The 22,839-nt window shown below is 41.1% G+C and overlaps 1 protein-coding gene across 4 annotated transcripts in view; it reads left to right on the forward strand.

Moving 5' to 3' along the window:
* The first annotated feature begins 1,022 nt into the window (after window positions 1-1,022).
* The window catches only part of LOC132816694 (sestrin-3-like), a 163,660-nt gene continuing 141,843 nt past the window's right edge, over window positions 1,023-22,839 (forward strand). For 2 of the 4 annotated variants that reach the window (XM_060826570.1, XM_060826576.1), the window contains exon 1: window positions 1,042-1,064. In XM_060826570.1, the coding sequence (XP_060682553.1) occupies window positions 1,062-1,064 (3 nt within the window). In that variant the 5' untranslated portion in view covers window positions 1,042-1,061. Of the gene's footprint in view, window positions 1,065-22,839 lie in introns of all 4 variants that reach the window. The other 2 variants (XM_060826572.1, XM_060826571.1) reach the window with 2 other exon arrangements.

Below are 22,839 nucleotides of genomic sequence, written 5' to 3' on the forward strand. Positions count from 1 at the left end.
TTAACAATTACATTTTCCAACAGTGATTTAGCTTTCCATTTTAACCCGCATGATTATGGCTTGTTTACTAATTGTAATAGCTAACATGGTTGTTTTATAAAAAGGTAAACTTTGGTTTGTAGGAGCAAAACCTTTTCGATGGAATTGAAATTGCTTGTTCTGTGGCCAGCGTTTTTAATAATTTCAGAGAAAGAAACCGGATCAGGGAAAGGCGAATCACCGGGAGCATTTTGTTATGTGTCAAAGCGAAAGAAAGAAACGGCTGAAGTGGGAGATCAATTTTGAAGAATTATTCATTTAGTGATAATTAGAAATCCAAACCTGTTGACAATTCCACCCGTTAAGGAAATATGTTTACAATTTTTCTTATGAATAAAGTTTATTTGGGTTGCATTGTCTAAGAACTGTGGTGTAAATAATTTTAACAATCACACACCAGGTTATAGTCCAACAGGCCTATTTGAAAGTACAAGTAAGATAAATTAGCATTTTCGGATCGCATAAATGCAAACGCGGTCAAGTAGCTTATATAGACATCTACAAACATTAAACAATCCATGATCAGTTGATTAAAAATGAAATTTTCCTTTTGTTTTTACTTTTTTGCCAAGATTTAACGTTTAGAACGCAACAACGACTTTAAAAACCACTTCATCGGCCCGTTAAAGCAGTTTGCGGCGTTCTGTGGTTGAGATAGGCGTTTTATGAGTATAAGTATTTCTTAATTTTAACAATGGTCTAATTGCATTTAACTCCAGAATGAATTAGTTGTTTCGCTATTAAAAACACTTCATGTGGTTGTATTACGGTGCCGTCCAGTGCCTCCGCTTCTCGTCAGAAGGTTGATTACAGGGGAAACTCTGGAATGTTATTGGTTAGAGCCGATATAACACTCTAGTTTTATTGGTTTAGGCTTTAGCCTTAGCATTCACGCCTGTGCAATGATTGGTCAAGAGGCGGGACGCTGGCCGCTGTTCTGTGTACTTGAGCGGTTGGAAGAATGTAATTGGCTGCAGCTGTTAAATTGTTATATGAAACTCCAGAACAGCTGATGGGGAAAGATGGTGAGAGGGGTTTTACTCGATGCGTTGAAGTCTTATTTTCATGGTTGTTATGTGCCTGAGACTAAATGCTGGCTTTTATTTACATTGATTCATGTTCACATGATGGTTAATTTCTACTGCGGCTTTGTGTAGCGAACGACTTTAGATCGTCGTGAATAATGTTCATATCTCCAAATTGCTAAGAAAACAGGAGCACTATGAACTCAGAAAAGCTCTCGATTGCCTACGTGATCTGTACAAACTGTCAGAAAATCCTCCGAAAGGTAACCATTAGTCTAGTTGCGACTTGTTATGCAATTCAAAATCCGTAAAGTCGGCTTCTATGGCTTGGAGAATGGGGAAAGTCACTAATATGCCCTCCATGAGCTGGTTAAAGTGGGGGATCTCGAGCACACGTCTAATTGATATTCCACTTAAGTATAGAAATTGGATACTTTGTTTCGCGCACTTTGATTTTCACTACATAACCCGCCAGAGCTTTTGCGAGTTGGATGTGTAGTTTAGCTTTTAAATTATTATGCGCAGTATTTACAAGATCAGTCCAGCCGAATTGACCATCTCTTGGTTCGATCGTGGACTTTTTTTAGCTGCTCACTATCGGCGGTGTGAGATGTCAATCAATGTTGTTTTTTCCAAGTTGTGTCCGTGGAGCTCCTTGTGTTTGCTGTTCGAGTGTTGTTTTTAAATAGAAAAAATCAGGTATTTCTTATTATTGACCAACGTTTCCTTGACGAAAAGACTGCCGTGAAATTGTTCCCTTATTTTTGGTGGAATATTTGTGTATCTTCGACACTTCATTCTCCCTCGCTCGTTGAAACGGGACTTAAAATAATAACTTTACAAAAAATTCTTCTAACCCTTTTTGAATAGTTTTTAAAATTGACTAACTGTACACCCTGGCGGAATGTCTAATTTTCACTTTATTTGGTCATCTTCACTGTTGTACAGTCCTTGATACTGCTGAGCAGCAGCGCTGATCGTGTAATTTCATTACACCTCTTTCTATCTCGATTTGGAATGGTTTTAAAGTTCTCTTTCCGACCACTTTAGTACCCTGTTTGTTTCTTTTGACATTTATGTCCGCAGTCAATCTTAATCTCCTGCAGATCTGAGGCCAATTTTAACGTTCATCCATTTTTCTATCTTTTGGGGCAATTTAAAACCTATTTTGGGAGGGTAAAATCTGGTCCATTTCACATTTTAATTGCACCTCGATCAGTTTTGTCAACTTTGACTTGTCTCTGGGAGACACTAGGAGACATTCCATAGGTTAGAGTTCCTGCCCTGGAAGTTGAGGCCGAATTCGACAACAATGTTGCTGTCAAGGAATTCTCCCGTTACCGGAATGGAGGTGAGGGGAAACACTCCAGTTGTTGGAGTTAAACCTCTTGCGAAGGAAGATGATTATCCTTTAGCTTAAGGTTAAAAATCTCACAACACCAGGTTATAGTCCAACAGGGTTAATTGGAAGCCCACTAGCTTTCGAAGCGACGCTCCTTCATCAGGTGATAGTGGAGATGATACAAATTCGATCGTAATACAGAATTTATAGCAAAAATTCAGTGTGATGTAACTAAAATTATACATTGAAAAATTGATTGTTAAGCCTTTCATCTGTTAGAATACAGTGATAGTTTCACTTTCATGTGTAAATCACAAAACCTTTTTTAAAGTTGCATTCTCCAGTTAGCTGTTAACAATGGTGATAGCTAGACAATATGTTGAAGGTGTTAGCCCCATGTGTTCTATGACCTGATGTTTAGATTGATCCTAATCTAAAAAGTGAGATAACAGCATTCTACATGAATGCATGCAGTTTTTGAGCAAAGTACAATGTAACTCTGCAAGTACAAACTCACCCCATAAAGTGTGTGGTGTCTTAAGTCGGTGAGGGGGTGTGTGTGTGGTGTCTTAAGACACCACACACACCCCCCTCACCGACTTAAGACACCACACACACACAAGCGCACCCCCCCCCCTCACTGACTTAAGTCGGTGGGGGGGGGGGGTGCGTGTGTGTGTGGTGTCTTGAGTCGGTGAGGGAGTGCAATGGTGATCACCTGTAATGTGACGTGAACCCAAGGTCCCGGTTGAGGCCCTCCCTTGGGGTACCGACCTTAGCTATCAGCCTCTGCTTGGCCACTTTCCTCTTCTGCCTGTCTCAAAGTCCACCTTGGAGGATGGTCACCTGAAGGTCTGAGTCTGAATGTCCTGGACCACTGAAGTGTTCCCCAACTGGGAGGGTACCCTCCTGTCTGTTGATTGTTGTGCGGTGCCCATTCATCCTTTGTCATAGCCTTTGCTCAGTTTCCCCAATGTACCATGCCTCCAGGCATCCTTGCCTGCAAAATATAAGATAGACAAAGTTGGCTGAGTGACATGAGTACCTGAAAATATTTTGCTGGAAAAGTGCAGCAGGTCAGGCAGCATCCAAGGAACAGGAGATTCGACGTTTCGGGCACAAGCCCTTCTTCAGGAATTCTCCTGTTCCTTGGATGCTGCCTGACCTGCTGCGCTCTTCCAGCAACACATTTTCAGCTCTGATCTCCAGCATCTGCAGACCTCACTTTCTCCTCTCTGATATGAGTACCTGCTGTGTACGAGGTGGGAGGTGTTCCCACATGTAATAGTGGTATCTGTCCACAATCTGACATGACTTGCAGCGTCCACCATGACAGGGTTGTATGGAGTTGTCCTGAGAGCTGGGCAGTTTGCTACGAACAAGGCAAGTAGTGAAGGTGTGCGGGAAAGTATCAATGAGGACGAGCACCTCAATAAGAATGTGCTGCAGGTCACAAAGAACATGGTGTAATTTTTCAGCTCCTGGGAAGCACTGAACAACACTTAGCTTAAGACTGTGATGACGGATGTCATTGCAGCAGTTTCTCAGATGGCTTAACAATGTTCGACTAATTCATCAATGGCCTTCTATTTAATGAGGTCTGAATTGGGAATGGTAGCATGTTGTGCGGGTTTCGGCACTTTGGGGTGACTTAACTACTGAAATGGTTCATACTCAAACGTAATACGATCTGGACAGGTATGTTGGCTTTGTTTAATGAATGACAAATAACTTTGACACTATTTTGGTGCCCGACAATGGCCAAAGCTCAATTCCACAAACTCTACGTGTTATCTTCAAAGTTTAAATCATGAGTGTAATGGAATATACTCCATTTGCCTGGATGAGGGAGGTTTGAAGCACTCCCCCCAACTTGATACCATCCAGGACAAAGTAGCTTACTTGACTGGCATCCTACCTACCACCTTCTGCATTCACACTCTAGCACTGATGCACAGTGGCAGCATTATGTACCATCTACAAAATGCATTGCAATTTATATAGCAAGGCTCTTCCATATTCCAAACCTTTGGCTTCTATTTTACGTAAAGAGAAGGGCAGTAGGTACAAGTGAACTTCAAATCCTGCAAGTACCTCTCCAGACCACTAACTTGGAATTAAATTACTGTAACTGGGTAAAAAATTTTGAAGTCCATCTCCAATAGTACTCTAGCGGTACTTGCACATCTGATTTCTGCAGCAGTTCATGAAGGTAACTCATTGGTGTGTTCAGTTGCAATTAGCAATGGAATATCAATGCTGGTCTAAATTATTATTAATGAGCAAAACCAATGTGTTCTTATTTGGTCTCCATTTGAAGCTGAAATGCTGCGATCAGTCTTCTCCTTGGCAACTTAATATCCTCAAGTTTCTGTATCTATTTTAAGTTAAAACTGTATATAAAAGGTTAGTTTGAATATAACGAAATGGATTGTAGTTTGTATTGATTCCATCTCTGGTCACTAGTGAGTGTGAAACTATTTTTCGAGTCTGTGTACATAAGGTCACAATTGTTCTCCAGTAATCCTTGCTTTGGTTCATTGCCACAGTTTTAGAAGTGCATACAGATTTGCTGATTTAGCAAATTATTCAGACTTCTGAAATACTAGTACGTCAGTGCTTAGCAGTTTCAGTCTAGTTGGATGTGGTGAAATAAAAAGATTGGAGGAATGTTTAAATTATCCATGGTGAGAAAACATGTCCAAGGTGAAATTCTGAGATACAGGGCTTGTTTTATCCTTTCTGCTTCTCCATCTGTCCATTATAACTGGCATTGCTGACCTACGTTGCTTCTTGGCCCAACAGTGCCTTTTTTGTTTAGAATTCTCACACCCTTGAAATCCTTTTCAAGGGATTTCTCTGCCCTAACTAATTCTCCCCCCCCCCCCCCCCCCCCCCCCCTTACAAACCTTTTGACTTGAGTTTCTCCAACTTTATGTAGACTTCAGCTGGCTAATCTCAAAGTTAGACTGAGGACCAAGTAGATATGCCAAATGTTTCTTCCAGTTGCTGTCAGAAATGCATATGCACCCAAGTTATTATTTCAAATTTTAAGTGACTGAGGAAGAATGGAAATATGTACAGACTTCACTGTTGATAAAGGAGAATTTTGTTTCTTTTAAAGTCCATTTTGTTTTCTTTAATGTCACTTTGGCTAGCGATTTTCATATGTAAGCATTACAACACCAAATTTTTCTTGTCAAAAATTGCATAAGTATTTATACAATGAAGTTGCAAAGTTTGTTTCAACGTCTCTGACTCTGTTTAGTTAGACTTTTTTTTGATTGGGTATTAACTGTAGATGGAGTTTGACTCCTTGAACAAAAGGCCTATCGACATGTAATGTAGGCCTGATATCAAAACAGACTTAACAGTCTGTTGACTCTGGAAAAAGTGTTGCAGCAATTTTTATAGTAAGGATATATTTCTTTCTCTAATGATACTTATACCTTTTTTTAGTCTTGCAGAAGTTAGCAATTCCTCCATGCTTATTCTCTAGTGTCCATTAATCACCCTTGTTATTGCTGACCTTCATTGCCTCTTGGCCTAAGGTGCCTTGTTTTGGTTTGGAATTCTCTCCCTCTTCTAACCCTTTCATGGCCTTTTTGCTTTTGATTTGTACTTGAGTACGTATGACTGTGAAAAGTGTATAATGTCGCACAAGGTGCCATCTTCTGTACATGTACCCTTAGGTACAGAATTGTAAAAAGGTAGGAAGAAGGAATAAGGTTAAAAGTTAAACATTGCAGTAATTGTATTAAAGTGTTAAAAGTTGCACACTGCAGACTTGTTCATTTTCTAAAAGTAGAAAAAAGCTGAAAATTCAAACATTGTCGGTCTTAAATGCTTAGTAATGGTGTGACTGTACCTCAATCACCTTGAGACCAGAAGTCCATGCTAAGGCCATGCTGGAGTACTGAATCCACCCAGCCAGGTCACCAAAGGAGCAAAGGAAACCAGTCGAGTGAATGAGCAACCTACTTTACTGCCATCTTGGCACCTTGGTCCTTCCCTACCTACTTATGTAACCTCCTCCAGCCCTACAAACCCTTTGATTTCTGACCACCTCTGACTTTGGCCTCTCAACAATCTCCAAGTTTGATTGCTCTGCTATCCATTCACCCTAAGATTTGGTATTCTGTCCCTAAACATCTGTGCCTTTCTCCAACACAGTCCTTATAACCTAATTGATTTAAGTCATCTGCTTGAATATTACCTTAATGGGTTTGGTGTCAAATCTTCAGATTCTGTGCCCCAAGGTTTGGGTTTTAAATGGCACAGATTTAAAAACACTGTTACTCATAAGTGTTTGAACAATTTTATGCAAATTGCCTGCATTTGAACAATTTTGATGTTAAGTGCCTCCATTCAACACTCATGAGGTGTTAAAATTTTAATAACTTAGTTTCAAATAGTTTTTACTCCCAGTGGCCTTGGACATAGAAGCAGAAGTGGTCCATTCAGCTGATGGAGGCTGATATTTCTCTTTCAATGAGATCATAGCTGCTCTGATCATCCTCAACCTGACTTTCTTATCTTTAGACTCAGTGTGGAAACAGGCCCTTCGGCCCAACAAGTCCACACCGACCCGCCGAAGCGCAACCCACCCATACCCCTACATTTACCCCTTACCTAACACTACGGGCAATTTAGCTTGGCCAATTCACCTGACCCGCACATCTTTGGACTGTGGGAGGAAACCGGAGGAAACCCACGCAGACACGGAGAACGTGCAAACTCCACACAGACAGTTGCCTGAGTCGGGAATTGAACCCGGGTCTACAGGCGCTGTGAGACAGCAGTGCTAACCACTGTACCACCGTGCCGCCCATCTTGTTCACTATAACCTCTAATTCCCTTACTGATTAAAATGTGTCTATCTCAACCTTGAATAAATTCAGTCTTCACTCCTTATCTATCCAGTTAACAGCATTCCAATACAGCTTCCTTTTAAATATTTGTATAGATTTTTGCTTCAGCTCTTCAGCCATGTTTTGATATTTTTTATTTTTCACTTTGTGCTGTTTACTGAATTGCAAACCTAATGAGAGTGCCTGCACAAAACAGCAAGTTTGCAGATGACACAAAGGTTGAAGGTGCCATTGACAGTATAGAGCGCTGTTGTAGGCTACAGCACGACATTGACAGGATGCAGAGATGGGCTGAGAGGTAGCAGATGGAGTTCAACCTGGATAAATGCGAGGTGATGCATTTTGGAAGATCAAATTTGAAAGCTGAGTACACGATTAAGGATAGGATTCTTGGCAGTGTGGAGGAACAGAGGGATATTGGGTGGCCATTTTAAGGGATCTATGTACCCGCGACCCCAAGTGGACAGGGTTGTTAAGAAAGCATATGGTGTTTTGCCTTTCATTAACAGGGGGATTGAGTTTTAGTCGTGAGATCTTGTTGCAGCTCTATAAAACTTTGGTTAGACTGCACTTGGAATACCGAGTCCTTTTCTGGTCACCCTATTATAAGAAAAATGTGGATGCTTTGGGGAGGGTTCCGAGGAGGTTTGCCAGGATGCTGCCTGGACTGGAGGGCTTATCTTCTGAGGAGAGGTTGACTGAGCTCAGACTCTTTTTTTTTCATTGGAGAAAAGGAGGAGGAGAGGGAACCTAATTGAGGTATGCAAGATAATGAGAGGCATAGATAGTCTCTGGCTATCGACACTATTTCCCAGGGTAGAAATGACTAACACGAGGGGTCATAGTGTTAAGCTGGTTGGCGGAAAGTATAGAGGGAATGTCAGAGGCGGGTTCTTGACACAGTTGTGGGAGCATGGAATGCATTGTCAGCAGCAGTTGTGGAGGCAGGGTCATTGGGAACATTTAAGAGACTCCTGGACATGCATATGGTCACAGAAATTTGAGGGTGCATACATGAGGATCAGTGGTTGGCACAACATCGTGGGCTGAAGGACCTGTTCTGTGCTGTACTGTTCTATGTTCTAAAATTCGGTGAGTTGTAGTATTTGCCAAATACATTGGGTGAAATTGAGTAGTCACAGATGACCGGTCTTTGTGGTAAATAATACTTTGCAATCTGTGTTTATTCAAGCTTGGCCAATTTGGTTTGGTTCATTTTGCAAGTCTCTAATTCTCCTTTTTGCTGAATAATTTTTCACATGAGATACAAATATATATTCTATTGCTTTGAATAATATGTACATGGTATATAACTGAGGTTGAGTTCCTCTACTTCAGTAAGGAATCTTGCATTTATAATGCGTGTTTTATGACCTCAGCATTTTAATGCAAAACAAGTGTTTTTTTAAGTTTACTCCCTTTTGTGATCATAAAAGAAATGATGTCATTCAGTTTGTGTGCAGTTGTTAATTTAAAACTCAATATTCAACATGACAGAAATATTGAGGGATAAATTGACTAACCCTCCAGGATTAAAGTTACAAATCACACAACACCCAGGTTATAGTTCAACAGGTTTAATTGGAAACACTAGCTTTCGGCGTGCCGCTCCTGACAACCACCTGATGGAGTAGCACTCTGAAAGCTAGTGTATCCAATTAAACCTGTTCTATAACCTGGTGCTGTGATTTGTGACTTTGTACACCCCCAGTCTAACATCTGCATCTCCAAATCATGACCACTACCTCCAGGAATAACTCACCTGTTGTACTCACTTGGAATAGCACTTGCAGTAACTAGAAAATCTACATCAGCTACTCCGATCATGTTTCATTTTTCACTTTTTTCTTTCAGAAGGCTTACTCATCCAGTATTAACCACCCTAACTTTCAAACTGTGCATGCAAAATATCCTACCCATTTGAAGTCCATTTAATGTTTGTTTTAAAATCTATATACAAGAGGTGCTAGACTCGAAGGTTTAGAGAAGGAATTTCACAGCTTGTAGCCTTGGCAGCTGCCAGAACTTGAGTGATTAATGTTGGAGTTTCTCAGGAGCCAGAAATAAGTGTTATCTTTTTTGGGGGAGGTTGTGGGCTGTAGTCGAGGAGGAGAGTAACCATAGTTGAAAATAAAAATTAAAATCTTTAAAATGAAGCACTGATTTTACTGGGAGCTATTGTAGTTCTGTGATGAAAAGGGTGATTAGTGAATCACACTGAGCATTTTGGGTAAGCTTGAACTTATGGAGGGGAGAAAAATGGCAACGAGCCAGGAGTGCATTGGACTAATCAGAACCCAAGGCATGTTGAACAGGTTTTCAAAAATTAAAAACTTGGGTATGTTGAAAAACCATAGAAAGGCATGACTTGGTGATTGACGTGCTCATTGAACAATAGCAGGAGTCTAGAGAGGAACAGTGAAGATGGGAGATCATAGTCCAGGAAATGTCATCCTATGTCCAGCCTGAGCTGGCAGTCTTTTAATTGTAGAGGTAGTTTAAGAGATGATCAGCAATGGACCTATCAGTGCCAAAATTTCCCTTGTAAATGTTGAAGGAGGGGGTACAAGTCTGCATGCAATGTCCTGTGATGAATGTTTACAGGAAGAAAAACAAGACCTGCTCTGCAAGGCCAAGTTTATATTTCCCTAAAAGGGAAAGGTGAGAACTGGGACACTGTTTTAAAGAAATTATCAGGGCACCGTGTCATGTAGTGAAAAGCTGAGACGACCTTGGCAAGACCAAGCTGCCTGGTCACCCTCCAGGTAGATGAGTTGAAATGTTGCAGGAATCAGGCAAGGGAGGTGAAAATGGTGTCCTCCATTAAGGCACCATATGAACAAAGTAACATTAGAAATGGGAGCAGACTTTGACCATTTTGGTCCCCTGAAGCTTGCTCTGCCATTCATTTAAGATTAACATTGATCTGTTTGATTCAAATTCTACACTCTATTCTGCTTCCTAACAAGATCTTACTCTGCTATTTCTGAAAAATATTGAAGTGCTTCTCCTGTCCTGACAAGGTGACCCCTGTTTCTTGACTATTGCACCTCGCCAAAGTAATGCAGTTTCAAGACCAGTCATTCAATCCCTGTAGAGCAGGAAAAAGACCATTTTTGTCCTTTGAGTCTACATCTGCTCCCTGAAGAGCATCCCATCCTATCCCCATAATCCCTGCTTTTACTATGGCTAGCCCACTAGCTTGCATATTACTAGATACTACAGGGCAATTTACTATGGCCAATTCACCTAATCCCCACATCTTTGGACAGTGGGATGAAACCAGAGCACCCAGTGGAAATCCATGTAGACACTAGACGCAAACTGTCATAGAACAATATAGCGCAGAACAGGCCCTTCGGCCCTCTATGAAATCTGTCCAAGGCTGGAATCCACGCAAGTCCCTGCTATTGAAAGGTAGCAATGCCACCCACGTATTTTTTTTCTCTTTTTTTATTTTGAAAACTCCAATGGAAAGAAGCTCCGCTTGTCCAATTCGTCCTCTTAAGATGACCAACTCATTCCTGGTATCAATCTCGTTAAACCAACTCTGTAAATGCATTGGAAGCAGTTCAGTTTTCCTTTTATAAGGTAACTTAAGACAATATGCAGTATTCAAAACATGGTCTCACCAAATTCTGTACAGAAGCACTGCTCTCCTGTGTTCAATTCCTATCTTAATAAAGGATAGCATTCTAATAGCCTTGATTATGTGCAGTGCCTGTACACTAGCTTTCTGATAAGATATCAAACACTTGGCATGGTGGCACAGTGGTTAGCACTGCTGCCTCAGCGCCAGAGACCTGGGTTCAATTCCCGCCTCAGGCGACTGACTGTGTGGAGTTTGCATGTTCTCCCCGTGTCTGCGTGGGTTTCCTCCGGGTGCTCCGGTTTCCTCCCACAGTCCAAAAATGTGCAGGTCAGGTGAATTGGCCATGCTAAATTGTCTCTAGTCCTAGATAAGGGGTAAATGTATGGGTGGGTTGTGCTTTGATGGGTCGAAGGGCCTGTTTCCACACTGAGTAATCTAATCTAAACTTCAATCACTCTGCATGTAGGAATTCTGCATTCAATCTTTTTAAGTTATACTCCTTCTTTAATCTTGATTCCAAAATGAACAACTTCACATTTTCTCTTTTCACTGCATCTGCCAGATTTTTGACCATTCACTTAGCCTATCTAATTACAACTTATGAAAATATAAAATAACACACTTACCAACATTTTCTTGGCGTTGCTGCAAATTTAGTTGTCATGTCTCTTGTTCACATCAAAAAAGATCTTCTGTAAATTGTAAAAGTTTGAGTCCACAGAATTGACTTCTGCAAGGCTTTGCTCATCCTATTCTGCCAATCAAAGATCCATTTGTGCAAATTGACTCGCTGGTAGAAAACTATCTTCTAACAACACTGATATATGTTACCATCTACATCATGAGCTTTCGCTTTCAGCATTAATCTTTTGATCTGCTGTCTAGAAATCCAATATAGCACTGTTACATGCTCCCCTTTATCCATACGTTATTCCTTTTTAAGGAGCTCTAGTAAACTGGGAAAATATTATTTGTCAAAACCATGCTGATACTTTCTGGTCAGCAGGAAACTGGAAGAACACAGCAAGCCAGGTAATATCAGGAGATAGCGAAGTCAACATTTCATAGTCCTAAAGATGTACAGCATGGAAACAGACCTTTCGGTCTAACTTGTCCATGCTGACCAGATATCCCAACCTAATCTAGTCCCACCTGCCAAAAATCGGTCCATATCCCTCCAAACTCATTCATACACCCATCTAGATGCCTTTTAAATGCTGCAATTGCACTAACCTCTTCCACTTCCTCTGGCAGCTCATTCCATACACATACCATCCTCTGTGTGGAAAAAGTTGCCCCTTGGATCTTGTTCACTATCTTTCCCCTTGCTCCCTAAACTTATGTTCTCCAGTTCTGGACCACCTCACCCCAGGGGAAAGACTGTCTATTTATCCGATCCATGCCCCTCATGATTTTATAAACCTCTAAGGTCACCCCTCAATCTCTGATGCTACAGGGAAACAGCCCCAGCCTATTCAACCTCTCCCTATAGCTCAAATCCTCCAATCCTGGCAACATCTTTGTAAATCTTTTGTGACCCTTGAAAGGGTTCAGAATATCTTTCGGATAGGAAGGAGACCAGAATTGCGTGCAACATTCCAGCAGTTGCCAAACCAATGTCCTGTACAGCTGCAACATGACCTCCCAACTGCTGTACTCAATACTCTGACCAATAAAGGAAAGCATACCAAATGCTTTCTTCACTATCCTATCTACCTGCAACTCCACTTTCAAGGGGCTATGAACCTGCACTCCAAGGTCTCTTTGTTCAGCAACTCTCCCTAGGACCTTAGCAGGATTTATACACTTAATGGTAAGATTTGATTTCCCAAAATGCAGCACCTCTCATTTATCTGAATTAAACTCCATCTGCCACTCCTCACCCCATTGGTCCATCTGATCGAGATCATGTTGTAATCTGAGGTAACTTCCTTCACTGTCCACTGCACCTCCAATTTTGGTGTCATCTGCAAACTAAGCATATTACTTTTTTCATTTTTACCTACAGTTTACTTACCGTGTATCTCAATTTCCCATTCTCACTCCTGAGAGCCAACAATCCTGTTTTTAAAATGCCTGTATAAATACTCTTGCTATCCCCATTTTGACATTCTTCACTAGCTTTCTCTGTACTCTATATAATGTCTTCCATCTGTTCAAGCCTTTTAGTGATTCTTGGCTAGTCTTTATAATCTAAAAATGTGTTGCTGGAAAAGCACAACAGTTCAGGCAGCATCCAAGGAACGGGGGATTCGATGTTTTGGGCATAAGCCCTTCATCAGGAATGAGGAAAGTGTCCAGCAGGCTAAGATAAAAGGTGGGGAGGGGCGATGGAGATGCGATAGGTGGAAGAAGGTCAAGGTGAGGGTGGTGGGATGGGGGTGGAGAGGTTAGGAAGGTGGTGCTGAGTTTGAGGGATTTGACTGAGACAAGATGGGGGGGGGGGGGGGGGAGAATCTGAGTTCATCCCTTGTGGTTGGAGGATTCCTAAGCGGAAGACATCTGCAGACCTCACTTTCTCCTCTAGTCTTTTTCTTGTTTGTTTTTGTTTTACCTGCATCTACACAATTGTGCTTTTTCCCTAATGTTTTGCTGCTTTCCCTAACTACTTTAGTCACGGATGGTGAGTCCTGCCTTAGAATTTTCTTTTGAAATAGAAACATTTGTGTTCCGAAATCTTTGTTTGCCACTGCATTTCTATCAATCTATTCCCCCAGCCTGCTATCCTTGTTCATTTCAGTTAGCTCTGTTTTTGTGTGCATAATTGCCCTGACTTAGATTTAAAACACCAGTCTCTGATCCAGTCATCTTCCTTTCAAATTGGATGTAAAATTCAGCCATTATGGTTACTTCCATCCAGAGGTGCCTTGATTCTGATCCTGTCATATTACATGATGTCAAGTCTAATAGAACCTACTTTTGAGAGGTCCTAAAATGTGCTGCTGTGAGAAACTCGAGCTCTCAATGAGATTCTCATTGACTATTCTGCTGATTGGATTTTACCAGTCTGTATGTAGTTTAAATTCACCCATGAGTTTTCCTCCCTTTTATCTACGGCTATATATTTTGACTCACATAGTGGTTATTGTTAGGGGACTCGAATACTGTTCCAACTATGGATTGCTTTCCTGTTACAACCACTCAACTGGTTCTATACCATGATCTCCTCAGCCAAGCATGTCCAATTATTGAACAAAGGAGGTTCTTGATTTAAGTGCTACCACCACCTTTACCTAGCTTCCTATTTTATTTTCTTGAATGTCATATACATCTTGGTTTTTTTCTTTTGAGATGTCATCCAGAAGCCATGTCTCCATAATGCTGATCAGATGCAAGTTATATACTTGCATTTATAGGAAAGATGTGGATGCATTGGAGAGGGTTCAGATGAGGTTTACCAGGATGCTGGCTGGACTGGAGGGCTTATTTTATGAAGAGAAGTTGACTGAGCGCAGATCCTTTTGGAGAAAAGGAGGAGGCGAGGGCACCTAATTGAGGTGTACACAATAATGAGGGGCATAGATAGTTGATAGCCAGAGACTATTTCCCAGGGCACAAATGGCTAACACGAGGAGTCATAGTTTTAAGCTGGTTGGACGAAAGTATAGAGGGGATGTCAGAGGTGGGTTCTTTACACAGAGCATGAAATGCGTTGCCAGCAGCAGTTGTGGAAGCAAGGTCATTGGGGACATTTAGGAGTCTGCTGGACATGCATATGGTTGCAGAAATTTGAGGGTGCATACGTGAGGATCAGTGGTCGGCACAACATCGTGGGATGGAGGGTCTGTTCTGTGCTGTACTGTTCTATGTACGCTTGATTGATTTCCCTTTGTAAATACCACATGCATTCAGACACAACCTCCTTTAGTTTTGTCTTTTTATCTTTTTAATACTAATCTCATCTTGTTGGTGTATTTCTGGATTTTTCTCAGGTCAGAAGCTCCTCTTTGAAGAGTCTGGCTCAGCCTCTGGCAGTTGTAGGAAAGGGATGGAATCAGTGATACCGCTCCTGAATTTATTAAAGTACAGTCCAACTCTAGCTATCCTCAGATATTACATCACTGACATTCCCTCCATTGCTCAGAAGTAAAGTACATTCAGTACCATTTACAACATCATCTCCTTCTGCATTTGGACATGATGTCATTTAGTAAGACCTGGATAGATTTTTAAGCTTAAGCTGACCAATGGCAAACATGTTGTACACAAATGGCACCAATAATCATCTTTCCTGACTTTCAGTGGAATTTCAAACACTGAATACTCCTTATCCAACATCCTGTGGTTGACCATTGATCAGAAAGTGAATTTGACCAGCCACACAAATGCAACGGTTCCAACAACAGTTCAGAAACTAGTAATTCTGTAATGAACAATTCCTGATTTCCAAAGCTTCTCTTCCCATCTTGAAGGAACAAGTGAAGTTTGTGATGGAATACCACCCAATTGCTTGGATGAGTACAGCTTCAAAACTCTGCATAAATCAGAACAAATCATCCTACTTCACTGGCAATCAAATTTTAACTATTTTGTTCTACCATTGATGCAGGGACAAGACTTCTACAACTAATGGTAGAGCCCTTGGCAGTGATGTAGAACAGACTTAGAGGTTTAGGTACATAATCCTTTGAAGCTTGCATCGCAGACAGGGTGGTTAAGAAGGCATTTCATGCGTTTGCCTTCATTTCTGAGACATTTGAGTAGGGGGGTTGGGACATGTTTACTTTATACAGGACATTGAGTACTGTTTACCCTGTTATAGGAAAGATATTAATAAGCTGGAGAGGGTTGAAAAGTGATTTTTACCAGGATGTTGCTGGGAATAGAGGGTTTGAAATATTAAATTGACTGGAAAGTCCTTTTTTGCCAGAGTCCAGGAGTTGAGGAATGACTTTGTTTATAAAATCATGATGGGGCTTAGGTAAGGTAAATAGCCAAGGTCTTTCCCTATGATGGAAGAGTTCAAAACTAGTTGGCATATTTTTCAAAGTGAGAGGAGAAAGATTTTAGAAAGTACATGAAGGGCAACTTTTTTTAATTTAGTTTTTTCCCCACACACAATTGCCAGAGAAAGTCGTGGATGCAGGTACAATTAAATATTTAAAAGACATTTTAGATAAGTTCATGAATGGGAAAGGTTTGAAGGGATATGGGCCAAACACGGGTAGGTGGGAATAGTTTAATTTGGGAATGTGGTCAGCATGCACTGTTTGGCCCAAAGGGTCTGTTTCCATGGTCTGACTCAAAGACTGAACCTATGTTTGTTCCTAATTCCTAATCTCTTCTGCCTATTGGGGGAGGGGCAGCAGATTTATGGAAATGAAATAAGCTGAAAGTTCTGTAAGCTATATAATGACTCCAAGATAGATAACTATTCCTTCAGAATTCTGGAACTTCCACTTAATGGTACAATGTACAGATGGATTGCAGTCAGTTCTGAAATCCGTTCACTACCACAGTAAGGACAATTGGGAATGAACAAAGAATCAATATAAGTATTAAAAAATGGAGTTTGGAGGAAAGTGATTATCCATTACTGGATAGTGGATAAGTGATTTTAAGACTTTTAGTTTTGAAGAAGTCTGGAAGTGGATATCATCAATATAAACAGAAACTATTGGTATGTGTTTATAGACATTGCAGAGGGGTGGCAAGTAAATAGGAAGTGAGTGGAGGGATGCTGAGGGGACTAAACTGTGCAAGTAAGAAGTGTGTCTGTGTGTGTCTCTGTCATCAAGTGAGTGCAGTTCTAAATGGTTGGAAGAAGCCTGTGACTCATTTGGTCTCACCATCTAGGGAAACCATCCCAATTTTTCTAGTTTCACAATGTAATTAAATTTACCAATTCTAAACCTTCTCACTTTGCACTCTGATAAACTAAAGGAGACAGTTAGAATAATTTTGGCAGGTCTCTGAACATTTGATATTAAGATTTTCTTTGATTTACCATGATAAACCATATCTTTAGCATTGAAAGCTAAAATTATTATTTTGAAATAGAAGGGGGGGGGAGGGGGAGGAGAAAGGTTAAGTTAACTAATCCACTTAAACTAATTGACTTTTGTGTACTTGCACTAAATTCATGCGTAACTTAGTTTGCATTGTGGAGCCGGAAGAGTAGGCCGCTCATGGGTTTGATCTTGATCTTAGGGTAAGAACAATGACTGCAGATGCTGGAAACCAGATTCTGGATTAGTGGTGCAGGAAGAGCACAGCAGTTCAGGCTCCATCCGAGGAGCAGTAAAATTGATATTTTGGGCAAAAGCCCTTCATCAGGAATACAGGCAGAGAGCCTGGAAGGGTGGAGAGATAAGTGAGAGGAGGGTGATCTTGATCTTACCCACCTACTGCAACTGTTCATTTCAGTTTGAAACTGAGCTTTTTGTTTATTTGATAGCACGAGCTTGTTAAAACCAGCACGATATGTAGGTTCAAGAAGTGGTCATACCAACTAATCCTAGTAATGAAGTAGATTAGATTACTTAGCGTGGAAACAGGCCCTTCGGCCCAACAAGTCCACACCGACTCGCCGAAGCGCAACCCACCCATACCCCTACATTTACCCCTTACCTAACACTACGGGCAATTTAGCATAGCCAATTCACCTGACCTGCACATCTTTGGATTGTGGGAGGAAACCAGAGCACCCGGAGGAAACCCACGCAGACACGGGGAGAATGTGCAAACTCCATGCAGTCAGTCGCCAGAGTCAGGAATTGAACCCGGTCTCAGGCGCTGTGAGGCAACAGTGCTAGCCACCGTGCCGCCCACTAACTTAAGTATTAACTTAATTATACTCTAGAGAAATAAAATTTGCAAAATCAGAATCTTTCCTTCATCCTGTAGGCCAGTTATTTCCCAGTTAAGGTAGCTAAAGGCTGGGGACACATTTCAGTTCTGTTACTGTATTAATATGCTGCAGATTACAAATAAAGGAACAATTTAAGTACTGATGGTTAGGAACTCTAGTCTGACATCAGAGGGGAGTTGGACAATGGTGGGTAAACAACTCTGCTGAGGTAAAGCTAGTGAATCCTCTTCCTTTTGGACCACCGATGGTTTTTTTTCCCCCATCTGCAGCAAGTGTAGGGCAGAGACCAATAGGCCAGAGTGGAACTGCTGAGCCACATTAAGCGGATGTTTAAGAGTTGACTACCAATGTGTAAATCCATCACCTCCATAGACTGATGAACTGCCAGAAATTTAGTCAGTTGATATTCAGTCAATCTTTTTACAGAAAGATTGGAAGTCAACTGTGCATGTATTTTGAGCAATTACATTCAGTTTAAGTTTATTTGAAGTCTTGACTATCTCCATTTCCCCTCACTGCTTATTCACTTGACTTCATCCTTCAGATTTAGCTTTGTAAGCTTTGCCATGAGCATTGTGGCTGGATGTTATGAATTGTGGCTCATCTGCTATGGAGCACGAATGTGTTTGAATGTGCAACCAAAAGTGTCAAGGTTCTAATGTTTGTACAGGAAAGCTAATATTGTACACGGGGTTATAAAGCTTAGTTGTTGTGCTGACTTCCACAACCTAGAAGCTCAAGTTAAAGTTCGGTGTCATGATGTTTCGAGCCTTAACACTTGTATCATTCATGATCAGTACTGCTCCAGGGGTAGAATAGTGCTAACAAAAGGAGTACATGGGCAGACTGGGAAATGATCTTGAGCAAGAGGCCTGTCTGGGTAGTGAATATTGAGGAAGCGTCTGCACCCTTTAAACATTGGATGTCTCCACACACTTGAGGTGTATTTTTTGGCTGTAAAATATATTTATATAGTATTGTTTGTGAAGCTCCCATGGTGACAGCGAGTAGACAGTCTTTAATCCACCCCTATCCTGGTCAAAGAAACTTGACAAGGTGCTGTGTTGCGTGGAAAATCTGCTATGCACTCCTTCTCTTATATCCACTTGAAAGGGCAAGTAGGACTTAATTTGTCTTACCACAAGATGGCATTTGTGTACTTTTTGGTACTGCACTGGAATATCAGTCTTAAATCTTACTGCTCAACTTATGGAATGGGTCATGAACCAATAGCCTTCTGGTATGAAGGCAAAAGTGTTAGCAGCTATAACATGACTTGGAAGAAAAATGGAAGATTTTGGAGGAATGGAAAAAACTTTTTTTTCAGGAGCTCTGATAGTGTGGTGTTTCATGGAATTAATTCACTTCCACAAGCGCAGAATGTTGATGATATTTCAAATATCTGACCTATAATTGTCAGGCAGTCTAGTCAGTGAAATTTATTGAAAAGTCTCTATTTGTTAGGGGTGCTCCAATATCCTCATGAAGAGGAAACTGAGCCCTAGCATGACTGTGGTTTAATTTTTACTTCTTTCTGCAGGCAATGTGGAAAATTTTGGATTACTTGGTTTGGTCTGCACAAACTGCATTTTGAAATATGTATCATACACTTTTTTTTGTATTCTTAAAGAAAATGTAGGGCTAGGGAATGTAGAAGGATTGGATTTCCTCAGAAAATGAGGATGCAATTAGTCAGAGTTCTACAGCATGGAGGCAGACTCTTCGGCCTAAATTGGTCTATGCCGATCAAAATGTCCATTCATACTAACCCCATTCCCTGTACTTGGCCCATGTCTTTCTGAGCAGTTTGTGTTTGTTTTTTTTATATAGATTAAATTTTCCTACAGTATGGAAATAGGCCCTTCAGCTCAAGTCCGCAACAAAGAGTAACCCACCCAGACCCATTTCCCTACCTATATTTACCCGATTAATGCATCTGAAACTATGGGCAATTTAGCATGGCCATTTTACCTGACCTGCACATCTTTCAATTGTGGGAGGAAACCAGAGCACCTGGAAGAAACCTAAGCAGACACTGGGAGAATGTGCAAACTCCACACACAGGTGGTAATCCAATCCAGGTCCCTGGCATTGAGTCAATAGTACTAACCATTGAGCCATCGTGCTGCCCAATACATCTCCACATATTTGTCCAAATGTCTTTCAATTGTTGTTAATAATATACCCATCTCAACCATTTCTTCTGGAAGCTCATTCAATATGCACACCATCCTCTGCTTAAACAAAGTTGCCCCTCAGATTCCCGTTTTTTTTCTTTCCCCTCCAAACTTAAGCTGATGCCCCATAGGCCTCTTTCTGGGAAGAAGATTCCCCCTATCCATGCCTCTTGTGATCTTGTACACTTATGTCAAATCCTCCCCTAGTCTCCTACACACTTTAAAGAAAAGTTCCAGCTTGTCCAAGCTCTCACTATAATTCAACCATCGAGTCCTGGCAACATCCTTGCACTCTCTCCAGTTTAATAATGTGCTTTCTAGAGTAAAGTGATCAAAACTGAACACCATACTCTGAGGCCTCACCAGCATCATTGACAACTGTAACATAACTTCCCAACTTCTATACTCCATGCCCTGACTGAAGAAATGTTTTCCCAATGCCCTGTTTACCTATGACTCCACTTTCAGAACGATGCATCTGAACTACAAGGTTCCTCTGCATTATACTCTTAAGTTCTACCATTCACCATGAAACTCCTGTCTTGATTAGATTTTCCAAAATGCAAGACCTCACACTTATCTATATTAAAACACATTTGCTATTTCTTGGCTCACTTCTCCAGCTGGCCAAGATCCTGCTGCAATTTCTGCTCACTTGCCTCAATTGCCCATAATTTAGTGCCATCTGCAAACTTGCTAATCACACCTTGTACATTCTCATTCAAATTGTTGATACAAATTACGGAAATGGGCTCCGCCCTGACCCCTGAGGCACTCCACTTGTCACAGGCTGCCAGTCCAACCAGTATCCTTCCACTATACCTTCTGCTTCCAGCCATCAAGCCAATTGTGTATCCAATTTGCCAGCTCACACTGGATTCTGTGCAGTCTAGCGTTTCAGTAGCCTACCATGTGAAACATTATCAGGGCATACTTGAGTCCATATCGATTACCTCTATCTCTACTGCTCTAAACTTGTCAACCTTCCTCGTTACTTCATGTAAGAACTCTAACAAATTTGAGGCATGATCTCCCATGCACAAAGCATAATATTTGAGATTGGTAGTCATATTGGTTTCAATTTTAAAATTCTTGTCCATGTCAGCTGACTGGAAAGCATTGGGACCAAGATGAGTTTTGTTTTACGCAGGGTTGTAAATATTTGGAATTATACACTCCAATGGGCTGATGAAATTCAGGCACTGTGTGAAAGATTGGTGTTTAGAAGTGTCAGTGACACTTCTAATGTGGGGAAAATGCATTAAATTGTTTGACCAGCTGTGATTATATTGAATAGCACAGTAGGCTGAATGGCCTACTCCTTGTTCTTGGTTCCTAAGTTGTGGAATTCCTCATTAAATTTCTCTGCTCCTCCCAAACCTATCTTTTTTTCCCAACTTTTTGGTCACTTTTTTCTTTTAAGATTCAATGTAAAGTGTTTGCAATGTTAATAAGTCACAAATGAATCCAAGTTCTTTGCCACGTTTTATAACGTCTAATCAGTAACTTGCTGTACTTGGTCTGTCTTAATTCAGGAGGTAGAAATTAGCTGAATTTTTCCTACACCTTTTCACCCCAGATTAATTCCTGGAATGGTATGTTTGTCATAAGGAAAAGTTGGATCGACTGGATCTGTTCTAAACTTTTCTAAAAATTTAAACATTGCCTCTCATTGGGGGAAAAAAAAAATCTGAAAGGCCTGGGCAGACTGCTGGAATGATGTTTGCTGTGGGTGGTGACATCCAGAACAAGAGGTCATGGTTTTGGGGGATGTAGTAGGTTATTTCGGACTGAGATTAAGAGAAGTGTCGTTGTTACTCAGTAAATCCTCTATTTTAGGAGGGTCTGAAGGTGAAGTCATTCTGTATATTCACGGAAGAAATATCTTTCTAGATGCTAAAGATGCCAAGTGGTATGGGGAGAGAGGCCTCTAAATAAAGGATCAGTTATGATCATATTGAATGGCAGAGTAGGCTTGATGAGCTGAATGGCTTACTCTAATTTTCCACTTTGCATGTTTCATGATTTTTTGTTATTACTTTTCCAACTTCTCTCATCGCCATTGCCATCTAGGCTTCAAGTATGCACTTACTAATCACTTTTGAAATTGTGCCTTTTGAGAGAATGAGTTGAACTGATCACCTTTGCCAACACTTTCACAATACCCTGCATTGATTAACAGCTTTACTTTTATTATCATCTTTTTAATGTTGAATAGGATCACACCATGCATTACATTCTTGTACAGCAAGAACAAGTCAGCATAGATGGCTTTGCAGAAACTGGAAATTGTGTAGGATGGCAAACTGATAAATACTGGTGGAACGGGGATGTTTTGAAAGCATTGGTAAAGGGTAGATATGAGTAATGTTGATCAAATTTTGAGCTTAAAAGTCAATGCTGGGTCAAGCAGGGTGGTAGCTTAAGTGCGTACCTGGGAAAGTGATTGGATATAGCCCCACAACCTGATTAGGTGTTCCTGGAACTCTAGGAAACGAGGGAAGTGACTACTGGACTCTGCTGAGATACTTCTATCATCCATAGATGGGGTACTGGAAGATGTGTTTGGCTGTGATGCCACTGTTGAAGAAAGGTGGTAAGGAAAAGCCAGGGAACTATAGACCAGTGAGCCTGATGTTGGTGGTGGTCAAGTTGGAGCGAATCTGAATATTTGGAAAGGCAAGGACTGATTAGGGATAGTCAACCTGGTTTTGTGCATGGGCAATCATGTCTCATGCACTTGACCTAAGAAATAATGAAGGATTTGAGGGCAGTGCAGTTGACGTGATCTATGTGGACTTCAGTAAGGCATTCAGCAAGGTTCTTCATGGGAGACTGATTACCAAGGTTAGATCTCACGAAATACAGGGTGTACTAGCCATTTGGATGCAGAATTGGCTTCAAGGTAGAAGACCCAAGATTTTGGTTGGGGGGGGGGGGGGAGGAGGAGGAGGAGGCGGAGGAGGAGGAGGTGGTGGTGCC

This window comes from Hemiscyllium ocellatum, chromosome 6 (genome assembly GCF_020745735.1).
Source record: "Hemiscyllium ocellatum isolate sHemOce1 chromosome 6, sHemOce1.pat.X.cur, whole genome shotgun sequence".
NCBI lineage: Eukaryota > Metazoa > Chordata > Chondrichthyes > Orectolobiformes > Hemiscylliidae > Hemiscyllium > Hemiscyllium ocellatum.